The 22,094-nt window shown below is 59.6% G+C and overlaps 2 protein-coding genes across 4 annotated transcripts in view; one reads left to right on the forward strand and one right to left on the reverse strand.

The window, feature by feature from the left end:
• LOC122367303 (phosphatidylinositol 4-kinase beta-like) overlaps positions 1-22,094 on the reverse strand; it is a 65,774-nt gene that overhangs the window by 37,296 nt on the left and 6,384 nt on the right. For all 3 annotated transcript variants that reach the window (XM_043340301.1, XM_043340302.1, XM_043340298.1), the window contains one exon: positions 10,059-10,153. The gene's annotated coding sequence lies outside the window, so the exon portion shown is untranslated. The remainder of the gene's footprint in view (positions 1-10,058; positions 10,154-22,094) is intronic.
• Positions 315-3,164, forward strand: LOC122367307. The gene is made up of 2 exons (XM_043340314.1): positions 315-1,364; positions 3,054-3,164. The coding sequence occupies exons 1-2, from the start codon at positions 315-317 to the stop codon at positions 3,162-3,164; spliced, it is 1,161 nt and encodes a 386-aa protein (XP_043196249.1).

Consider the following 22,094-nt stretch of genomic DNA (forward strand, 5'->3'; position numbering starts at 1 on the left):
TGTGTTATCTTCAACCAGCTCGGACTCGGAGTGTAATCGCCACGCCGATTGTGGATTGCTCTTGATCGTCAATACATACATACATACATACATACATACACGTCACCGCCCATACAGCAGACGCAGAGGTGTGCGCAGAGCAACTCCGTCGCTGGCGGCGGCACGGCTCACGATTGGCAGTGCTCGATCTGAGAAAGGCCTACATGCAGCTCCGGCTGGACAGACGGCTTTGGCCATACCACACCGTACGAGTGCGCGGTCAGCTTCACTGCCTGCAGCGCATGTCATATGGGCTGAATGTAGCTCCGAACATCATGAGATCTGTGGTGCGGACTATACTTGAGCAGAACGAGGCGGTCAGCCGGGGCGTTCTCCCGTACGTTGACGACCTTCTCGTGAATGAGGACGTCATCTCCGCGGAGCAGGTTGCAGAGCACTTCTCCCGGTTCGGCCTTGTCTGCAAGCCACCGCAGCGCCCGGCTGACGGCGCTCGAATGCTGGGGCTGCAGGTGAGCTGTTCGCGCTCGGGAGAGCTGCAGTGGCGCCGGGACAACCCCGTCGGCGCACCGCCAGAGGTGATGACGCGCAGGGCGCTGTTTGCATGGTGCGGCCAGCTGGTTTCGCACCTTCCAGTGGCCGGCTGGCTGCGTCCAGCTGCGGCCTGGCTAAAGAGACGGGCTAATGCTCTCAGTCAGGGCTGGGATGACCCCATCGATGACCCGGACCTGCGCGCTCAAGTCAGCCAAGTGGCTGAAAGGGTGACCTCCAATGACCCGGCCCGTGGACCCTGGAGGCTGACGGGTGAAAAGCTGACCGTATGGACAGACGCCAGCAGCCTCGCCTCGGGCGTCGTCCTGGAGGATCCGGAAGGCGGCGTAGTGGAGGACGGGAGCTGGCTGCGGCCGGAGACTAAGGCAGCCATGCATATAAATATGGCTGAGCTGGACGCGGCGCTCAGCGGCGTCAACATGGCGATCGCGTGGGGGATCAGAGTGATCGATCTCCGCACGGACTCGGCGACCGTTTATAAGTGGGTCGGTGACGCACTGAGCGGCCGGTCGCGTCTCCGGACAAAAGCTCATGCCGAGATGTTGATTCGCCGACGGGTGGACATCATCCGTGAGCTGGTGGCTGAGTTCCAGTTGACGATCACCATCAAGCTGGTCAAGTCAGATGAAAATCCGGCGGACGAAATGACACGCGTGCCCAAGGAATGGCTTCGAGCCTGCAGGGCAGAGGAGGAGACGGCAACGGCGACAGGCGCGGTGCCGGTGGCGGCTGCAGTGGCGCCGGACGGAGAGTCCACACACCCCGACACGGCTGCAAAAATTCGAGCGGTGCACGAGAACATTGGACACCAGGGTGTCAGGCGCACGCTCTGGTATTTGCGGCGTGACGGAGAGCAGTGGGCCACTAAGCCAGCGGTGCGCGCAGTGATTCGGACGTGTGACGTGTGCCAGTCAATCGACCCGGCACCGACCCGCTGGCGACACGGGTCACTGGGCGTTCAACTGACCTGGGAGCGTCTCGCCATCGATGTCACACACTACCGTGGCGATCACTATCTGACCGTGGTCGACTGTGGTCCGTCCCGCTATGGAATATGGCGGCGATTGCGCCGGTCAGATGCGGCCGAGATCACTGCTCGTCTCGAAACCGTCTTTCTGGAGCACGGGGCGCCAGCAGAACTGCTTCTGGATAACGCCACTGAGTTCCGTGGTCGCCGCATGGGAGCGTTCGCGGCGAGGTGGGGCGTGACCCTTCGGTTCAGGGCGGTGCACGAGGCAGGTGGGAACGGCATCGTGGAGCGTCATCACCGGACGATTAAAGTGATGTCAGCTCGGAAAGGGTGTGCCATAGCTGAATCGCTTCATCGCTACAATATGACGCCCCGAGATGGCTCGCAGCCTGAGAGCGCTCCCGCCGCCGGCGTGTTCCGTCGTGTCGGGCGTGACCTGCCGGTGACCGGCGCCGGCGGACACGATGACCGGCCGCCGCCGGCTCTCACTGCAGACTCTGAGCGGGGAGCCGGCTTTAGGGAGGGCGACCTGGTGTGGGTGCGGCGCCGCGGGCCTGCGACTCGCTGTACTGACGTTTCCCGGCCTGGCACCGTCACACGCATCGTGACCGACCAGCTTATCGAAGTTGACGGTGCTCCGTGGCACGTTAGGTGCGTGCGCCACCGGCACACGGGGCAGCTGACGGCGGCCGATCCCCCAATCGAAGACGACAGTGAGCCGGCTTTGTCGCTCGGTGCGTCAGAGCATTCATCGGCAGTCGGCGAGACTGATCGCTCTGTAGAGGTGGAGCTGCCGCGGCTGACCTCTGATGAGCCACCGGCTCAGAACAGTACTGAACCGCGACGTAGCGCGAGAGTGGGGGCTCCGCCAGAACGCTTCGGGGTAGTAGTACCGAATAATATCGGCTAACTGCTGTAATGTATTTTGTCTTTCGCGTTGATTGTGTCGCATTTTGTGTCTCAAGTGTCTGATGTAGGTGTCCTAGTGTCCTAGTGCATTGTGTCATATTGTGTGTATGCATTGAGATGTGATCTTAAAGATCAGGGGGACGTGTAGTTTATAGTTATGTGTAGCTCTGTGTGACCGGCTGAGACGCCGCGTGACCCAGACGCGCCTGGGGGACGCCGTCTAGCCGACACTGACAAATGTGTCCAAGGGGGGTGTCCTGTTACATGTGTGGCGACGGGGGCGCCGAGTCGCGGTGGTAGCGGCGCCGGGTCGTGCGAGAGGGTTGGCAGTGTGGTTGGAACGGTCGCAGGAGAAGCACCCAATACACTCGACTACAATCACATTAAAGAATGTTTAATGTTTTCAAGAAGAACGACCACCGAATCGAGCAAACAAACAAGACCACCTAACCAGTGTGCCCCTATTGCATTGTTGTTAGTAGGGCAGAGCATTCACCGCGGATATGAATCGAAATCCCAGTGCCGCGACAGACGAGCGGGACTGAGGCGGGGTGACTGTCCCGCTGTGTAGGGACAGACAAGCGTGGCTAGGGCGTGGTGACTGTCCCACTGTCCCACTGTGCAGGGACAGTCGGATGTGCGCTGCAGCTTCACCTTCCTCGGATCGGCGCAGACTCCCGGCCAGTCCAGATTCCCGGCCAGTCCAGACTCCCGGCCAGTCCAGATTCCCGGCTAATCCAGGCTCCAGCTGCCCACCCGGTAGAGCAGCTGGAGCTCCACCAGGTCATTTTGGGCGACAAAACGTCGGAACGACGGATACATTTTTCTAGTAGTTAGCAAGTTGGGAGCCCTCCGGCTGGTGAGAATAGTTACACTGAACTAGAAAAGTCCAAATTTCCTCACCTTTACCTGCGCTAGGGCCTATGAAAAATGATCGGACTTCCCCTGTGCCCGCCCGCACGCGGCCAGTGAAGTCGGCGGCTGAAGTCGCCGCCGCTCCCAGCCCTCTCCGTCACGGAGCGGCTGGCAGCTGCGGCCGGTAGTGGCCGAGGCAATGTGTAGTTCAGCCTGTCCCCTACACAGTACACAGCGCTCTTTTCACCGACTGTGTGCCCTCTGACTCGGCGCAACACGTGCTCTAATCGCTGTCACCGAACTGCACCTAAAGGCCGACCGGTGTGCTGAGCTACCAGCGCTGTACGCTATCACGTACCGACACAGGCGAGGTGTGCAAAAAAATCGGGAGCACCTCGGCCGGCCCCGAAACAGTAGCATTGCGTCAAACAGCCACTAACGATAGGGCACACGCGTGGTAACATATGGGAAGAACTTTCTCCCGAATCCCTGATTACACCCACTCTAGCGGCCACGATAGCGGCCCTTCACCAGGTCATTCATCATTACCACTTACATGACCCAGTGGGACAGTGAGACAGGTCCGAGACCAGTGGAACTCAGAATGAGGCGGCAGGTCTCGGGGCGACCCCTTCCGTGCTCTCAAATGGCCTTCCCGAATTTTCCCATTGGCAGCAACACCATTTCCGAGTTATCAGTCCCGTTTGGATACGGGAGTAAGGAACGGTTTAGACCAGCAGCAAAATCCTGACAATGAAGTAATCTCTGGGCATGTGTCATCAATCATTCCAACTATAGAAATTGATAGAGATAGATCGCGGCCATCAGAGCTGCCGACTGGATGACTGCTCGATAGAAGTTCACAGGGGACGACCCCGCGCGGCAGTTCAAGCTGAGGACCAGTTGCGCCCAACACCGTCAGAGAGATTGCCGGTACCTACTCCATCGGTCTCTTTCACTAACCGATGGTCGTCCAAAGAGACACTGCGCTCCATTTCGGAGCCTCACCATAGGAAACTGGCCAATATCCGCCGCTGAGTGGTGCCGCCCACACCGGCTGCCGCCGTCCCCGTCCCGGGCGCCCGCCGAGTACTACCGACCGTGGAGTATCACTGGCCGTGACGACCGTCACGGAGCCGCCCGTCACGGCCGTCACAGCGTCACGGAGCGGCTCAATGTCGCCGCAGCCCGGTCCGAGGACAGGCCCCGGCCACCCCTGCCACTTAGAGGTTTACCACACGCCTGTATCCAACATACACAAAGGAGCGAATCAGACACATCGAGGAAAGCACACAAGGATAGAGAAATGAGCCTACGATCCTAGGAAGAATTCCAGCCAATACACGACGCCATTAAACTGGTTTTACGGACAATTACTGGACAACAAAGAAAGTTTACGGCAGAAAAGGCGCTAAAAACAAACCTTGACGTAGTTCTTAGAAACCAGCGAGCGAAGCTCCGTGAATGGGTGCCTTTACTGTGGGCCAGTTTTTACTGGTGGTGCCGGGCCGGCGTCTGCGACCCGCGGCCCGGGTCGGCCGTGGCCGCTGACGGGCCGCCGGACGGCTCAGTCAGCCCGGTCGGCGGTCGGCGGTCGGCGCATCCGTGATCCGTGCCGTCACGGCGCTGCCGCCGCCGCCGGAGCGGGGCCGGGGCCGCGTGACCCACCAAGGGCGCAGCGCGCCGATCGGTCGGTGCCGGCCGGCCGGCCGGCGGCCCTGAGTCGCCAGTTCCGGCGCCCAGCCACCGGCCATCGGGCCAGTGTGCACTGTGCGGCCGGGACGGGACGGGGCCGTGCTCAGTGGCCCGGCCCGCCCCACAGCCCGCACATAGCCTGCCGCGGGCGCTGGCACAGCCGTCCAACCGGCGTCCTCCCCAACTCCCGCGCGGCTATCACTGCAAGAATGACGCAGACTCTTCAGAGGGCCATTTCAAAATTGATATCGCCAACCAACGCCATCGGAGGCACATTGATAACACTGACAGGTCAATTAATGACCAACCGACTGGAAGGCTGAGTGACTGGATGACCAACTGACTGACTGACTGAGTGGTGGTCTGTGTTCGGCTGCCGGACGACGGTCAGAGATTGCAGAGACAATCAGGCGACAAATGACGGTCGGAGACGTCTGGAAACAGACGACCCTGAGTGCCACCGGTCCACACAGACGACCTCTGGGTGCCATCGGTCCACCCAGACGACCGCCGAGTGCCAATGTGCCAATGGTCTACAAAGACGACCCATGAGTGCCACTATTCCACCCAGGCGAGCCCTGAGTGCCGCTGGTCCGGCAGACGACCCCTGAGTGACCCCTGAGTGTCACTGGTCCAAAAAGACGAGCCCTGAGTGCCAGACGAGCCCCAGCTGACGGCCGTGTTCAATGGCACACGCAGACGCCGCCCTCCTCAACCCGGGGAAGCTGCAGCCGCAGCGCATGAGCGAGGGCTGATGGAACTTGGAAGACAGCTGATCGGGACACACATTCATCTATATCAACTACTCGTGAGAGAATAGACAGCATCTCTGCGATGCGCGTTACTGGGAGGGCACATACCACTGGCGGCGTCCTACCAATTCTGGTCACTCATTACAGCCCTCACCTCTCCCCTCTCTCAGTCCCGCGGCGACAGTAATGAGTCGGCGCGCCGAGCTCCGGACACCCGATACCCGCGGCTGGGGCCGCCGCTCCCACGCGCCGCGTGTCGTCAGGTGCGCCCGAAGGCGAGTGGCGCCGCTCGGCAGGGGAGGGGACATTCACATCAGCCACGGGCCGAGTGTGGGTCCGAGTACAGAACAGCACAGCGTTACGTAACTCGGCAATCAGGCGACTGGAAAGTTGTCGGCATTCTTTGAGACAATGTGCGGGATTGGCACGATGCAGAAGACCGCCCTCATAGGTAGGTACGGGGAGGCCCAACGACCTCTCGCAGAGGCGATATCTATTCACGGAGCTCTCGACGTACTTTCAGACAAGTCGCATCCTGGTAGGTATCGACTTTAAACACGTTATGCAACTGATGCTACCTGCATGATGCAGCGCATACGCGGTGTCTATAAAGTTCATCGAAAGGCAAGTTCGTTTAATTCATGGCCGCACCAATGAATCGTGGCACTGCCACTGCGACGCCGTCCTCCGAAGTCCGAACCCGATCCGAACGCGTCATAGGGAACACAGTCTAATGCAGTGCTCCGAACACGATCCGAACTCGGCCTGGTCCAACGCCGTACGCCCAACACGCTCCAATATGGCCCGACGGAATATGGTCCATGTAGTTCGCCGAACACGATCCGAGCCTGGCACGCGGATTGGGAGTTATTTCACCGGCTATGTTCCGATCGGGCTAAGGGTTTCGAGCCAGCGCAACAGATGTATATAATGGAAACGTATTCTAATTAGTGGAAAATATTTCAAATTAATATTTTAAATAAAACTCGAATCCACTTCCAGCGTTTGACACTGAATTTTGACTTTGAACGCCATTCTTATACCTATCCATTGTTGGCAGCCACAGCAGGTGGAAATCAGGTGTGCACAAACACAACCGCGGCGGGTGATTCCGGGCAGAGCAGAGCTGACCGGTGTCCCCCGGCGGTACGGAGCCGCCGTCAGGGAGGGCTCGGTCCCCGGCACGACCAGCGCGGCGGTAACATCAAACGGGCCCTACCGCGGCCGGCCGGAGCGGCAGGCCTCCGCAGAAAGCCGGCGCCAGACGCCGCTGGGCCGGTACCACCAGCCGGCCGTCGGCTGCTCGGCACAGAGCCGGCTGTCGGCTGCTCGACACAGAGCCGGCTGTCGGCGGCCCACAGCCGAGCACACAGCAGAGCCTACAACAGATCTCACAACAGAGCACACAGCAGAGCACACAGAGCCGGCTGGGCACAGAGGCCGGCCTACAACAGAGCCAAGGAGCTGACGCGCCGGTCCGACCCAGCCCAGACCAAGGGGTCCGGCTCAGTCCCGACAACGGGGTCCGACCCAGCCCAGACCCCGGTCCTGCCTAGTCGAGCCCAATCCGACCCAGGCCCCAGCCCCAGTCCGACTGTATCATAAACGGCAGCCGGCAGAAGCTGACAGAAAGACACGTTCGATTCGCTCCCAGCTGGTGCCCTGTTTCCGCGTCAATCTTTGATCGCTGTGAGCTTAGGCCGTCGGTACGTACACGGCTCGCCCAAAGCCGAGCGCCTGGAACCACGCAGGCACCGGACGGTGGGCCGTGTGCAGACCGCCGGTCTCCGATCTGAGCGAGCTGTGCCCTCCAGTTCCCGCGGTGACCTGAATCCCCCACCGCAGTACCACCGCCCACACACCCACGTGCACACAAACACCAGTACAGGCACAGCCGCGCACACACAGACACATCAGCCCGGCGTGCCTCCCAGATACACCTATCGCGCTCCGATCGACTTCAATCGCGTCTCAATCGCGCGCCGCCGAACGCATTACCGACGGCTGCCGAGTCCGCGGCAGCCAATCAATTAGGAAGTGGCCGAGCGGAGTCCGCCCGGATCGCGGCCTGCCGAGCGCCCACCGGAGGGACCTACCGAGGAGGGGCCCGCCGTCCGACCCACGGACGGCGCAGCGGGTCCATGTGGGAGCAGGGACACACAGAAACAGATACAGTGGACACACCTCCAGCATCGCACCTAAGTCAGCCGCGAGTAAATAACCACATCAGCCGGCATTGAGCCTCTGCTGGCTCCGACACTGGCGCTCACTGGAACTCTGCGTCTCGCAGGGAGCTCGACCCGACTCCCTGCGACAGTGCACACAGTGTAACGTCGCCTGTGACGGCACCAGGCGGCAGTCCGACAGTCCACACAGTGTATCGTCGACCCGACTCCCTGCGACAGTGCACACAGTGTAACGTCGCCTGTGACGGCAGCCCGACAGTCTACATAGTGTAACGTCGCCTGTGACGGCACCAGGCGGCAGTCCGACAGTCCACACAGTGTGTCGCCGCCTGTGACGGCAGTCCGACCGTCCACACAGTGTGTCGCCGCCTGTGACGGCACGCAGCGCCAGCGTATACCGTTGGAAAAGCGTTCGACAGCGATTACCTGCAACACACCGCCTGCCACTACCGATCGACTACAGCGTGGAAGCCGCTTATTTTCATGTATCCAACAGGATTCACTGATTGCGAGCGATCATGACTCGGAACGGTCCGGCGAGGGATAACGACCCAACATTCTGAGATTGTTTGTAAGATCGACTTTCAGCCCTACTTGTGAGAGCCACTGCCACTTTAAATGGAGGACGCGCGGGAAAAAGCTATATGTGTTGATCACCGTCTGTTGGCCTGTCAGACTAGCGCCGTGGCGACACTCGGTAGTGAGGTAGCGTTTTACACTGACAGGGCAGTGGAGAGTGCAGACTCAGCTGGCGCGTGCCGGGTGAAACCACTAACCACGCCGGTTCCCCGAACGGCCGTCACGGAATGCCTGTCGTATGACGTGGCCCCTGTTTGGCGGACTGGCGGCCACCTCAGCGCCGAGCGTCCCGGAAGTGTTTCTGGTGCGGCGGCGGCCGGCGGAGACTCACTGCGGTCCGTCGTGTCACGGGGCTCTGAGTCACCGTCCGTCCGGTGGCACCAGCCGGCCGCACAGCGACGGCACCGTCCTCCCTCAGTGAGCAGCACCGTCCTCCCTCAGTCAGCAGCACCGCCCTCCCTTAGTGAGCAGCACCGTCCTCCCTCAGTGAGCGGCACCGTCCTCCCTCAGTGAGCAGCCGCCCGCGGGGAGAGGACACGGCCCCCGACCCGCCGACAGACGACTGACATACACATGGTGCGCCGTGCCGAACTCCGGGCGCAGAGGCACCGCCGGCGCAGTCGGGAGAGGCCCGGCACGGCGGCGGCCCGTCGCTCTGTTTGGCCTCGCCGTGGCTGACGGAGTGGCTCGGACATCCCGCGGCGGAGCCCGGCTTCCGGGTGGCGCGGCCTCGCCGTCACCTCCGGCCAGCACCGGCACGGACATCCAGCCAAACACCCCGCCAAACCTCCACTAATGCACGCCTTATTCACCGGCGCCTTAAACCATCATCTAATATGTAACATAAACATAAAGGTACGTATCGCAGACGGTCTGCGGCCGTTTCCGGAGCAGGTGCAGGTGCAGGTGCGGCCGCCGCTCGCAGGCCGGCCGTTCACCCGTCCCAGCTCGGACGTGGCCCACATCTGGCGGTGTGCTGCCCCATCCCCTCCTCTCCCTCTGCGATCTGCACGCGCCGCCGCCGGCAAAACAGAGGACGGTGTGCCGCCCTGCCCCTCCTCTCCCGGCCCTGCCCCTCCTCTCCCGGCCCTGCCCCTCCTCTCCCTCTGCCGTCTGCACGCGCCGCCGCCGCCGGCAGAGCCGAGGGCGGGGCGGGGCACGGACGGACGGGCCGCGGGCAGCACCGATGACTCACGGCGACCATCGCCCGTCGACAGGAGGCGGCTCGGCACAAAAACGCCCCTCTCCACCGCTGACGACGCACGCAGGCCCGCGGGGAGGGTCGGCCGCGCTGCTCCGTCGGCTCCGACGGCTGCTGGCGGCGTGTGGCGCCGGCGGCACGACAGGGGCGGTGCGCTGGGGCGCGTGCCGCCAGGGAGGGGAGCGCCAGGACTAGGGGCGCCGAGTGGACGGCAGTAGATACGGTTCGCCTCGCTCCCGGTGGTGAGAGCCGGCGGCCGGGTGATGGATGTCCCACCGGCCCTGTCAGTGTGCGCACGGCCCGCGCCCTGTGTCCGTGCCCGCGCGCTGTGCTCTGCGCTCCATCAGACGGCGACGACTCACCTCAGGCGCTGCGGTCGGCGGCGAGTGCTCGGCGGCTCGGCGCGGTGGCAGCTGCTCTGGCGACCGTCCGGTCCTGCGCGCTATCACGCGGTCACCTGGAACGCAGCGGGCCCGGTCAGCAGTCGGCCGGCCACGGGCTCCGACACCGGGCCCGGTGGGAGGCACGTGACACGACGCACATGGCCCACACGCACACATCCTCTCAGAGCAGCCTGACTCGACCGGCATGAGTCATGGTGCTATAAATATTAGGTATACACAATACATGCAGCCGCCGGCGTCGGTCGTTCGCCAGCAGGGACGACCCGGAGGGGGGCGGCGCACTGGCGGCGACTCGCACCGGGCAGCCCCGGTCCTCACAGCGCGAGCGGCGCCCTTCTCCCTCCCTTCCAGCCGTGCACCGGTACTGGCCGCCTGCCAGCGCCTGCCAGCGCGGTGACTGAACTCGGCCGGACCCGTCCAGCCACCGTCAGTGGCCCTCCCCACCCGTCCGGTCACCGTCAGTGGCCCTCAGGACCCGTCAGTGGCCCTCCCGCGCCGGCACCATCAGTGACAATCGGAGCCGCACGGCATCGTCAGTGGTGTCCCACCCGTCCGCTCGCCATTTGTGGCCCTCAGGACCCGTCCCGTCACAGTCAGTGGCACTTGGACCCGCCCGGCCACCGTCAATGGTGTCCCCTTCTTCCCCCTGACCACCAGACGGCCACCCCCACATTGTACTGCGGGACAGCCTACCCACCCTGGCGGTGGCGGCGCGACCGGGCACCCTGGAAGGGCCCGTCGCCTCGGCAGTCAGACACAGAGCCGACCGCTCGGCAGCAGTTGGCGCGTCTCTGTCGGCCGTCGTTCAGAGCCGACCGGCGCAGCTGAGACGCTGAGCCGTCTGCAGGGCGCCCTCACAAAGACCGCTCACACGCGCTGCGGCCGCCGGCGCCGACTCGCCCTTCGCCGCCGGCGCCCCGACGCGCGGCGACGGTAAATAAACCCGGCGCCGTGACGGTAACGGAGCTAGCCCCCGGGGGGGGAGGGGTGCGTATCACCCCCGCTGACCCCTCGGGGCCGCCGTGCCCGTCAGTAGTCTGCCGAGCCGCCGCCCGGACCGGGTCAACTGCGTCGGACACGACGCGCCGCCGCCGCCGCCGCCGCCGACGGACAATCGATGGGGCAGCGTGCGACGGCGCGGCGGCCCAGCAGACACGCGCTGGGACCGGCCGGGACCCTCCACTGCCGTCCCGCGCCCTCGATCAGCCTCCGCAGAGGTGAGGAGCCGAAAATGGACTGTGGACACGTGACACTCAGCCGCGGCCTCTGTCGCTACCGACACACGTGTCAGCGCACACCACTCCACCGGGACCGGACCGGCACCTGACCGGAGCGGTCAGGTCAGCCGGGCCCGAGGAGGGGGAGGAGGTAACTGATCCACGGGAGGGGTCAGGTCAGGTCAGCCCGGCCCGGAGCAGTAACTGACTGGCGGGAATGGTCAGGTCAGCTATCACTTATCAGTCCGGTTCAACTGTGGGTAATGCATACACTGCATGGCGGGCGACGCAGCCAAGCTAGTTTCGTCTATTACTCGTAAGTTGCTCGAACGGGTCACAGACCAAAGTCAGCCCCCTTTCATCGATTTCCAACTGAGCTCTGTCGGGTCGGCGTCGCCCAATCTGCACACCGAGCAGGGAGCCTCATTTCGCGTAAATTCCTAATGCCCTCGGCGCCCATTGGCGACCACAAAAAGAGCCCCGCCGCGCGATCCACACGCGGACGCCGAATTAGCGCGGCGCGGTGGGGTGATGGTGGCGATTTTGGGGCGCCCCGACTGCGGAGGCCATCGGCCGCCCTGTGTCAATGAACCAACAGCTGCTCTACGGCCACCAGGATCTGCACGGAAGTAAGTCCGCCATTCAGTCACACAGGTACCGGCTCGCAGCACAGCGGTGGACGGCTGGGCGCGCGCTGGTCGGTCTCAGAGGCCGCAGCGGCGCTCCCGGCGAACACGGCATCCGGGCGGCGACTCCGTTCCGGCGCTGCTGATGTACGATCGCAAACCGTTTCCCGGCCGGCCGGCGGCGGCGCCGAACGCGACGGGTCGCGGAGCGGCCGACTCGCCCGCCGCCTCTGCGCCCGTCCGTATGTAGACCGTAGGCACGCGTCGAGAATTGAGGGCCGGCAGCACCGTCGCCGCCACAACCAGGAGCGCCGGCAGCATCACCCGCCGACCAGGAGCGCCGGCCGCCATCGCCGCCATCCAGACGGCAGGCGCGGCGTCAGTCGTCACGTGCCGTCCCCCCTCTCTGCGCCGCGACGGCTCGGCATAAAACACGGCTCCGCTGGCGCGGCTGTTTTTGTGCGTGTTTTGCGCGCCGGAGCCGCTCTGCGCGGCCGCTGACGGGCGGGCGGACGGCCGAGACACCGGCACCGTCAGCGGCGAGCCGCGCCTGCGGTCCCGGCACGACAGCGGCGCCGCCAGCCGCCGGAATGCCGATTTGTTTGCCGCCGAGGACGGCAGCTCACTCCTGCTCGGAGCAGCTCAGCAGCTGCGGCCGGCGCGACGGGAGGGGCAGCGGTCCGAGGGCAGCGGTCGGAGGGCAGCGGTCGGATGGCTGCGGTCGGAGGGCTGCGGTCGGAGGGCAGCGGTCGGAGGGCAGCGCCGGTGCCGACAATGTCTCCAGTGTTCCGGCAGCAGCGGTGGCCCATTTTCAGACCGGCAGAAGGCGGCCACCGGAAATCGCGAGAGACGCGGAAAATGACGGCATAGCTCACAGTCGACTGCGCAAAACGACAGTGAGAGAAAAATACGACGTGATGAAATGAGAACTGGCAAAAGACAAAATGGGAAATGAATGGGGATAACTCGTGAAAATTTTACGAATGGAGCAACGGAAATGTGAGTTTGGTTACAAAAATACATTAGACCCATTATTTTCCGGGAATTCTAGCCTTTCAGCTAAAACTATCGAACTAATCTCCAAGTTCTGGAAACACGTATGTAGGAAAATTTCAACGACTCAGTGGCATTTTAACAACGCAAACCAGCCATGTCCGAAGGCTGGTTCTCTGTTACTCGACAACCGGAAAAGTCTTCGGAGCACCGCCGGGCCCGGAACCAGTGACTGGGACCGGTGACGGCGGCACTGGCACCGGTGGCGGCAGCACTGGCACCGGTGGCGGCGGTACCAACTGGGACCGGTCACCGGTGACGGCGGGGGCGGAAAGTGGCCGCCGCGCCGTCCTGCGGGGACCTCGGCGGCAGTAACGGTTCCCCACTGCTACAAGGACGTCGGCCGACTGCGCGCGACACACCGTTAGCCGCGCACGCCGTTTTCCCAGAATAAAACCGGAGAGATGGAGACTGCCGTCGAGGCCGGCTGTCGGCACTCGGCAGCGCCGCGGTCGGACCATCTGCAGCGAGCGGCGCCCGCCGGCAGGTGCCGAGCTCGGACACGGTCCCCGCCGGACGCTATCCGGCCGCAGAGGTGCTCCCGTGTCCGACCTGCGCCGGCCGCAGAGGTGCTCCCGTGTCCGACCTGCGCCGGCCGCCGCTGAATGGTAATGGTCTCCGCCGGTAAATGGAAATGGCGCGCACTGCGGGACGGCACGGGCCGGAGCGGCGGCGTGCACCGCTCCTCCGTCCCGGCCGGGCCGTGTCACCGCCGAGCGGCGCGACAGCTGGAACGTGTGCTGCCCGTCTGCGCCAGCACGGCCCCCAGCCGCCGCAGCGCGCCACTTGATGCAGCTCAACGGAGGACCGAGCGTGACCGGGCGGCGCCGGCCGGCACGGGCCGGGAGAAACCCCACACCGCACGTGCCGGCCGGCCGAGCGGACGGCGGACACGTGCCGGCCGAGTCGGACGCGTGGCCGCCGCCCGCGGCACGGCGCACTGCACGCATGGGTGGCGTAGACTGCATGGAACATAACGCACATCGGGCAGCCGGCAACCCTGTCGGCAGCCAGTCAGTCACTTGGAGATCCGGCCGGGACAGGCCGACAGCTATAGAGGACACAGGCCTTAACCAACAACAAAGCTGATGCCGAATTGCCGAGTGAAGCACAGTGCGCTTTAAAACAATGAGGAGTGCAACAGAACAGTATCGTCATTTAATGATTAGGATACGGCCACTGGCCAGAGAGAGCAGCTATTCCCTCTACCATACCATAATAATGGAAGAACAATATCAAACTTCAGATGAGTTTTTTTTTACAGCAGGGGAGGCGGGATATTTCACAAAACCGGTAATGCAACGAGAATCAGAACTCAGAACTACGACATGTGAGTCGATATTCAGAATCAACTATTGTGAGCTTTCCTGGAGAAACTGCGCCTGGTCTGAGCCCATGGTCGGTAACGTGTACGATCAGCCAACAAACTGACGGCGGTTCGGGACCAGGGCGCCCGATACATCAATTACCACCGAAACTCTCCGGCGACCACCGGCGCCGCCACATTCTGGAAATCGCCGGGAAAAGAGAAACACCAGCGCCGGTGTGACGGGTGCCATATGGCGGCCGGCGGAACACCCTGCCCACACCGTCCCGCTCTCTCCGTCCCTCAGTCCACACTCCTCCGCTCCCCAGCGGGCCGACCCCGGGCCCCGGGTCCGTCGGTCCAGCGACGGCCCGCCCCGGTCAGGTGCCGGGTCCTGGTGTCGCCGCGCCGCGCCGCGCCGGACACCGCTTCCGCCGCCGCGGAATGTGCGTCCGGCGGCGACGCGTGCCGCCCGAGGTCAGTTGGCCACTTGGCCGCCGCGCCGGCCCGGTCGGCGCCAATCACTGCACAGTGTACAGGTAGTGCGGCCGCCGGCGCTGGTGATTAGACGGCGGCCGTCGGCCGTTCGCAGCGGTCGATACGTCGGCGCCGCCGGCGGAACGGGGTCAACTGGCCCGGCCCAGGGCCGAGTGGGCGTGTCGGCGCGGCCCTCCGCTGGCCGTCAGACTGACCCGTGTCACACAGCTCCCGGCAGAGCCTATTTTAAGGGAATTTGACTGGGGGGGGGGGGCAACCTGGAAATTTGTCTTTAATAATCCATTAACCCTCGCCCGTATTGGTGTTTCCAGTAGCGAGCGTATAGGGGGGGGGGGGGGTCCGTTGGACCCTCCCCCTTGCCGTTTCGCCCCTGATCGAGCTAGAGCTTCGCGGAAAAAACGACCGTGTTGCCCGTGATAAAAGGAAGCCGATTATACCCAATTTTAAGGTCCTAGGTCATCGGTTGACCTTCCAGGTCAGGTCATTGACCCAAAAGTCGGGAAAATCGGGACCTGTTAGAGCGTCGTAAAGAGTGGCTGCTATGGTTTTTCGGGGTGCTGATCACGAATATCATGTTAGTTATGATCATAGATGATGTCTTCATGCATTTAGGCCAGGTCAGGTCAGGTCAACCAGTAAGGGTTTTGCCGGGTATTCGTAGTAGGTGGCAACCGCCTCTGACAGCTTCGTAACATGTTACGAAGGCACCAAAACTAATTCGTAAATGGTCAAATGGTTGCTTAATTCGAATTCAGCTCCAAAAACTAGCCTAGAAAGTAGAAACATATAAAACTCGAAAATGTGAACCGAGGTCATCAAAGGTAAATGATCTGACCTGACCTTCCGGTGATCTTGACACCCACCCTAATGCATGGGAGCTACATCATATCCCATGTTTGAACGTTTGAAACCGCGAAAAGACTGCAAACGCGCGGCTAATGCGAGGCGACATACGCCGAATCGCGACCTCGGCCAAACATGGTGCCATGGTGCTAGGCCGCCGGTGCATCTGAAAGAACTGTGGTGCCCCTGACAAGCCTGAAGTTCCAACGACAGGCCCGTGGTGCCCCTGACAGGCCCATGATGCCTTTGCGAGGCCGGTGGTGTCCACGTGAGGCCGGTGGTGCCCCTGGGCCCTGACAGGACTGTGGTGCTCCTGACAAGCCTGGAGTGTCCCCGACAGGCACGTGGTGCCACTAACAGGCCCAAGGTGTCCCAGTCCCTGCGAGGCCGGTGGTGTCCCTGCCAGGCATGTGGTGTCCATACTAGGCCTCTGGTGCCCCTGACAGGTCCGTGGCGCCCTTGCTAGGCCTATGGTGCCTCTGGCAGGCCTATGGTGCCCCTGGCGGGCCTGTGGTGGTACCCCTGACAGGCCCAAGGTGGTGCCCCTGCGAGGCCGGTGGGGCCCCTGGCAGGTCTGTGGTGCCCCTGGCAGACCTATGGTGCTCTTGCTAGGTTGATGGTGCTCCCAACAGGCCTGTGGTGCCCCTGACAGGCCGGTGGTGCCCCTGGCAGGCCTGTGGTGTCCCCGATCCCCAAGAGGGTGGGGGGTCATGACCCATATGACCCACCCTTAGATACACCACTGGTCATTACTTACAGACTGACTCATTTGACATCCATTGCAAAACAAGTCACAGTAGTTACGTAGTATGTTTGTCACCCTGTTCCTTCATGCCCATTTTTATAGTGGGCAAATCTCGACGACTAGGGGGGCAATTCTGTTGAGTGCGGGGGCATTTGCCCCCCCAGTTAACATGTTAAAATAGGCCCTGGCTCCCGGTACGAGTAGGGCCGAGCTCCAGCCGCAACAGCGTACCTCCGCCAACACACACCGCCGGGCTGACCAACGGAACCTCCTATGGAGGCATCCATCCCGCATCCACACTGTCCAAACTGCAGGTCGACCGCAGACCGCGCATCTCATCAGGCCGCGGACAGGGGGCTGAGACATGCGCCGGTCATAGCCGAACCTGAGAGATCCGCCGGCCATCCGCGGACCGGGGACCGAGCTCAGTTGACTGGCCGCTGTGGCTCAGTCGCCTCTGGCCGCTGTCAGACACGGCTCAGTCGTCTCTGGCCGCTGTCAAAGATGCCGTATCTCTCGTTTGGACATTTGGGCGACGTCCCCGTCAGTCAGCCATTCACAAACAGGATCGATATCGGGTAAACCGGGTCCGGACGGGTGCACTGTGCGCTCAGTAAAACGGTCAGGGTTCTGTGGCGCGGAGCCGCGCCGGCCGACACTCGCGGTCCCCTGTGCCGGCTGCGGTCCCGGGGAGGAGCGGGGAGGGCTCCCGGACGGGGGGCAGGGCTCCCGGACGGGGGAGGACTGCCGGAGGGGAGGGCTGCCGGACGGGGAAGACCGTGTCGGCCGTCACGGACCACCAGCGGGGCGCGGCGTATGAGCGGCGCCCGACGGGTGCCGTTCACAGGCTCCGCCGGCAGGAAACGGCCGAGACGCCGCCGGCCGGCCGACCGCCCATTTCCTGATCCAATCCCAGTCGGCAGCGGCCGGCGGCCGGCGGCGAGCCCGGTTCGCCAAGGTCAGCACCGGCGGACAGCCGGGGACGGGTGTGGCGGACAGTGGCGGACAGCCGGGGACAGGTGTAGCGGACAGCCGGGGACAGGTGTAGCGGACAGCCGGGGACAGGTGTGGCGGACAGCCGGGGACAGGTGTGGCGGACAGCCGGGGACGGGTGTGGCGGACAGCCGGGGACAGCCGGGGACGGGTGTGGCGGACAGCCGGGGACGGGTGTGGCGGACAGTGGCGGACAGCCGGGGACAGCCGGGGACAGGTGTAGCGGACAGCCGCGGACAGGTGCGGCGGACAGTGAGGACTGGGACAGTGGGAGGGGAGGGAGGGCCGGGACAGTGGGAGGGGAGGGAGGACTGGGACAGTGGGAGGGGAGGGAGGACTGGGACAGTGGGAGGGGAGGGAGGGCCGGGACAGTGGGAGGGGGGAGGACTGGGACTGTGTGAGGGGAGGGAGGGCCGGGACAGCAGAGCGCTCAGACAGCCGACGGAGCCGCCATGTCGGCTGGGCCGATCAACCGCGGCGGCAGCATGGAGACATACATAAATGATTCGGCTGCCACGGATATCGTTCGACATAAACATCCACAAATAGACCGATACGTCGCAGACGGCCGGCAGATCACGGCGCTCAGAGCGCGTCCGGAGGACAAAAAGGACTGGCCGCGATAAGGCTCGCCGGCCATCGCTGCGCGCTGGAGGGAGGAGCGGACTGTCACCGCTGCACTGGTCGGACGGCCCAAAGTTGCGACGGGATGGACTATGGACTTATGGAGGATCCCGGCCCCTAGCACCCACAAGTGGAACCATTGCGATGTGCCTGAAGCATGGGAAGATAAAAAACACCCGTCAACCGTCCGGCCGGCCCGCGGCCTCGGAGCGAACAAGTCGCAGTGCGTTCGTTAAAAGACTGACCGCAGAGGAGCCGGCCATTGTTCAGAGTTCAGCAGTGAGGCTGAGCCGCTGTCGCGCAGCTCGTCCCGCAGCAGGCGCTGCCCGCACCACCACACTGTCAGCGGGGGCTTCATTAGACGGGCGGCCTTAGCTGATAGCCGCGGAGCCAAACAGAGGAGACGCCCCAGAACAAAGGACCCGGGACGGCGGACGGATTGAAGGGACGGTCTCGAGGCCGTGCCGCAGGCAGCACAAAGGGACGTCACCAGGAGAAGGCAGGCGCCGGGCCGCCGCACCAGTGTCAGAAAAGTGGCCCGTTTCTAAGTTTTCTTGAACTCGGAAGATTTGTTCTGCGAAAAGTCTTGACTAAAGAAAAGCAATTTTTGTTCTGTGAGCAAACGTTCCCTAAACAGATGATTTCTGTGCAACAAAGTACCTCTACCCATCTATGTCAGCATTATCAGGCTTGATGGAGCATTTCACAATGGGTACTTAATAAAAACCCAACTGCCTACCCATTGACTGATTTTTCTTCTTCAGCAGATCAAGTCATCTCTCTCCAGTCTCCATGGCTACTGAATGAAGACGACTCCTGAATAGAATGCAGTACAAACTACTGACCTACTCCCAAGAACCAGCACCGCCTGCTACTCTTGGTTCACCAGCTGACAGCTGTTGGCAAAACTTTCACTGATATTAGATTGATAGATATAACTGGTATTTGATCGGCAGCCTGAAGCCCATCAACTGTGATGTGTTATGAACAGGTGATCTGTGAATTGTGATCACACAGTGTGTGCATTAACAATTAATCCTGTATTTTATAATACAAATGTTGAAAATTTTGTCACTCTTTTAACATCTGGTTCAACACGTATGATATGAATGAAGGACTACACTGACACAGCATGCAGGAGCTGGAAATGGGCAATGCCCCAATGGATATGCAAACTTAACGTAATCAGGTGAGATAAACCTGAAAAGCTCGATTTCATATCCATATTAGCATGCAGTGCCTACAAAGTAGTGAATGCTTAAAAAAATTAACTGACAGGCAACAGCAGTTCAAACTTCAAGTTAATAACGTAGTCAGGTGAGATAAACCTGAAAAGCTTGATTAATTTACACGTACACTGGTCTGAGAAACAACACTACCAAGCTAGTGAGTAGTAAATGGGCAATGCCCCAAATGGATATGCAAACTTTACGTAGTCAGGTGAGATAAACCTGAAAACCTCAGCTTGATTAATTTACATGTACACTGTTCTGAGAAATGACACATATACCAAGCTAGTGAGTAGTACCTAAATGCTATCAGAAAATTATGGGTACTGGATAAGCATATTACCCATAATACATATATCAGCACAACCTATCCTACCTTTAAAATCACATTCTCACACAAATCAAACGAAGGTACCAAACAAAGGACGACGGTGAAAACAGGGCGCCTGGGGCGATTTGATCAAGGTTCGTTAAATTTACACGTGACGTTTGGGATATAGAAGGCCCATGGAGCGGGGGAAGTTCCAAATGTCACGTGACTAATATGCCCTCCGGCGCCCTGTTTTCACCGGCGTCCCAAACAAATCACAAAAATAACACGCGAGTCATGGGAGACGAGTCATAAGCCTTGGCCTTTTGACGTCTAAAACACTGCCATCGCCGCACCAACAAGCTCGCTCCCCGCCCGGCTCCCTTCATAACGCAACCGGGCGCAAACTTTTTCTGAGTTCTCGCAGAACATATTTGGTGTTTCCGTGGTGGCAGACTATCCCCTGGTAAAAGTTCCCAATTGCAGTAAAGTATGAAAAAATGATATCAGTAGATGTAAAAAAGATTTTTCTTTTCAAAAATGTCAAAATTTAGCAATTTACGTGTGATGCCCATATTTTACGATAGTCTGCGGGGTCGTTCCGTGCCTGCTAAGGTCAGCTTCACTTGGATCGTTTAAGACACCTAGACATCATTCATTGCAAAACAAGTTATGGCTAGAATGGAAATTGATTGGAAAAAGTTATAGAATAGTTTTTGTTTCGTAAAAATGAGCAAAAAAATGCGTATGGGGATAATAAGTGACAGCGTCTTTTGAGGTACCTATCGCCTTTTTGGTGCCGGCATAAGAGAACTTGGACGAATTTATGGCAAAATTTTTTGTGAATGATATTAAAATGAACAAAATAAACAGTTATTGTCTTTTTGATGCCCTTTTCCCATCTGAATTACACAAAAAATGACTTTTTTATTTTTCTCGAACTCATGGCAGTAAGATATCTTAACTTGTAATAAATCGACCGAAGGCATTATTTTGTGCAGCATATTATTCATTAAATTTTGTATTAAAATAAATTGAACATCGAAATCGTTTTTGTCATTCGGCAATGAACTTAACTAGCAACAAATACTTTTTAAAAAATAAATACATTCTCAGACTAGGCAGCGCTGTCTGGCGCGTCTCCGCGCGCTTTTACGCGACTGCGCCGGGTTAGTCTCGCAATTTGCGTGAGTTATTGTAAAGAAGTATAATTTCGTGGGGTAATTTAATAGTTAAATGTTTATGTGCAATTTTTCTCGTTTTTTCATACTCAACAATATGATTTTTGTTTAAAGGCTGAGATACTGAGACTCATTCGACTTCGACCATCTTCGTTCAAGGAATCTGAGGTGGGATTGTTCATGTCTATTTTTGTAACAAGCTCAGGTAATGGTAATACTTAACATAAACCATGTGTTTCAGTTTGTCTTAACTTCTCCCTTCTTGATTATACCTTCACTTCTACCTAGGCTAAGAAAGTAATATCCAAGGGTAGCTGCTTTCACATTAGTAGCCTTCTGGTGGGTTCAGATTGTTTTCTTGCATTTAGTTATGATGTTGTTGGATTTCCCTTGTTAAAATTAGGCAAATGTGAATATTAATATTTATATAGGTATGCATCATTATACTTGAGCAATGGCAATGTAAGCTACCTGCCTATTAAGTAGATACAAGATTGCATGGGGATTCATTAACCCGCGCCCTGCTGGGGGGGGGGTGTTTGAACACCCCCCCTTGTGGTTTTTCGCGAATATCTCAAAAACGGCGGCGCGGAGCGCCGCCGTTTTTGGTACACCTTATCATACATCAATTCTACACATGTTGTGAAAATTTCAGACCAAGGTCATTCAAGGTCAGGTCACCAGGTCACTTGAAGTGACCTCACCTCATAAAAACTTTCAATGTCTGTCATAGCTACACCGAGTGACCGATCGCTTTGAAACTTTCAGCGATTGCTAAGAGCAATAGCATGTACAAAATGTATATCTCAGAATTTTGATACCGATGACCTAAGGTCAGGTCAATTTTGCGACCTCCCCATTATAAGTCAATGGGAGAAAATTGAAATGCGCCTCTTTTGGATGAAAGACATTATAAACACTCCCAAACACCGAATTACAAGTGGTTTAGACACACTGAACTTGAAAATGGTGTCCGTGACCCTTGTTTATGCCCTGAGGTCATCTTAGGTCACGAATGGTATCTAACAGTTTTTCGCAAATAACTTTTGATAGAGGCATGCTAGAGCGATGAAAACGCCTTAGATGTGTTCAGCTCGACGATACGGATCGACTGATATGCAACATGACCCTTTCCGGTCAGGTCATGACCTTGACCTGAGGTCAAATTTTCAAGTCGACCTTTCAAGGTCAAGTTATAGTTCATTCGATGCGTCTTGACGAGAGGAATACGTTGCCGGTAAAAGTAAGCTCGTACAAGGCTTGGGTCAAAAGTTATTGCAGAAAAACTGTTTTCGAAAAAATCGGCTATTTTTACAGTTTTTGCCCCCTGCAGGCAAAACCGTTGACGTTAGGTCAAATCTGAGAGAAT

Source organism: Amphibalanus amphitrite, unplaced genomic scaffold (assembly GCF_019059575.1).
Source record: "Amphibalanus amphitrite isolate SeventyFive unplaced genomic scaffold, NRLGWU_Aamphi_draft 000862F_arrow, whole genome shotgun sequence".
Lineage (NCBI taxonomy): Eukaryota > Metazoa > Arthropoda > Thecostraca > Balanomorpha > Balanidae > Amphibalanus > Amphibalanus amphitrite.

Coding starts and splice junctions, on each gene's coding strand:
- LOC122367307 (XM_043340314.1), top strand. CDS start 315: ATGAGATCTGTGGTGCGGACTATACTTGAGCAGAACGAGGCGGTCAGC. Junction 1,365..3,053: donor AGAACATTGGACACCAGGGT/GTCAGGCGCACG, acceptor CCCACTGTGCAG/GGACAGTCGGATGTGCGCTG.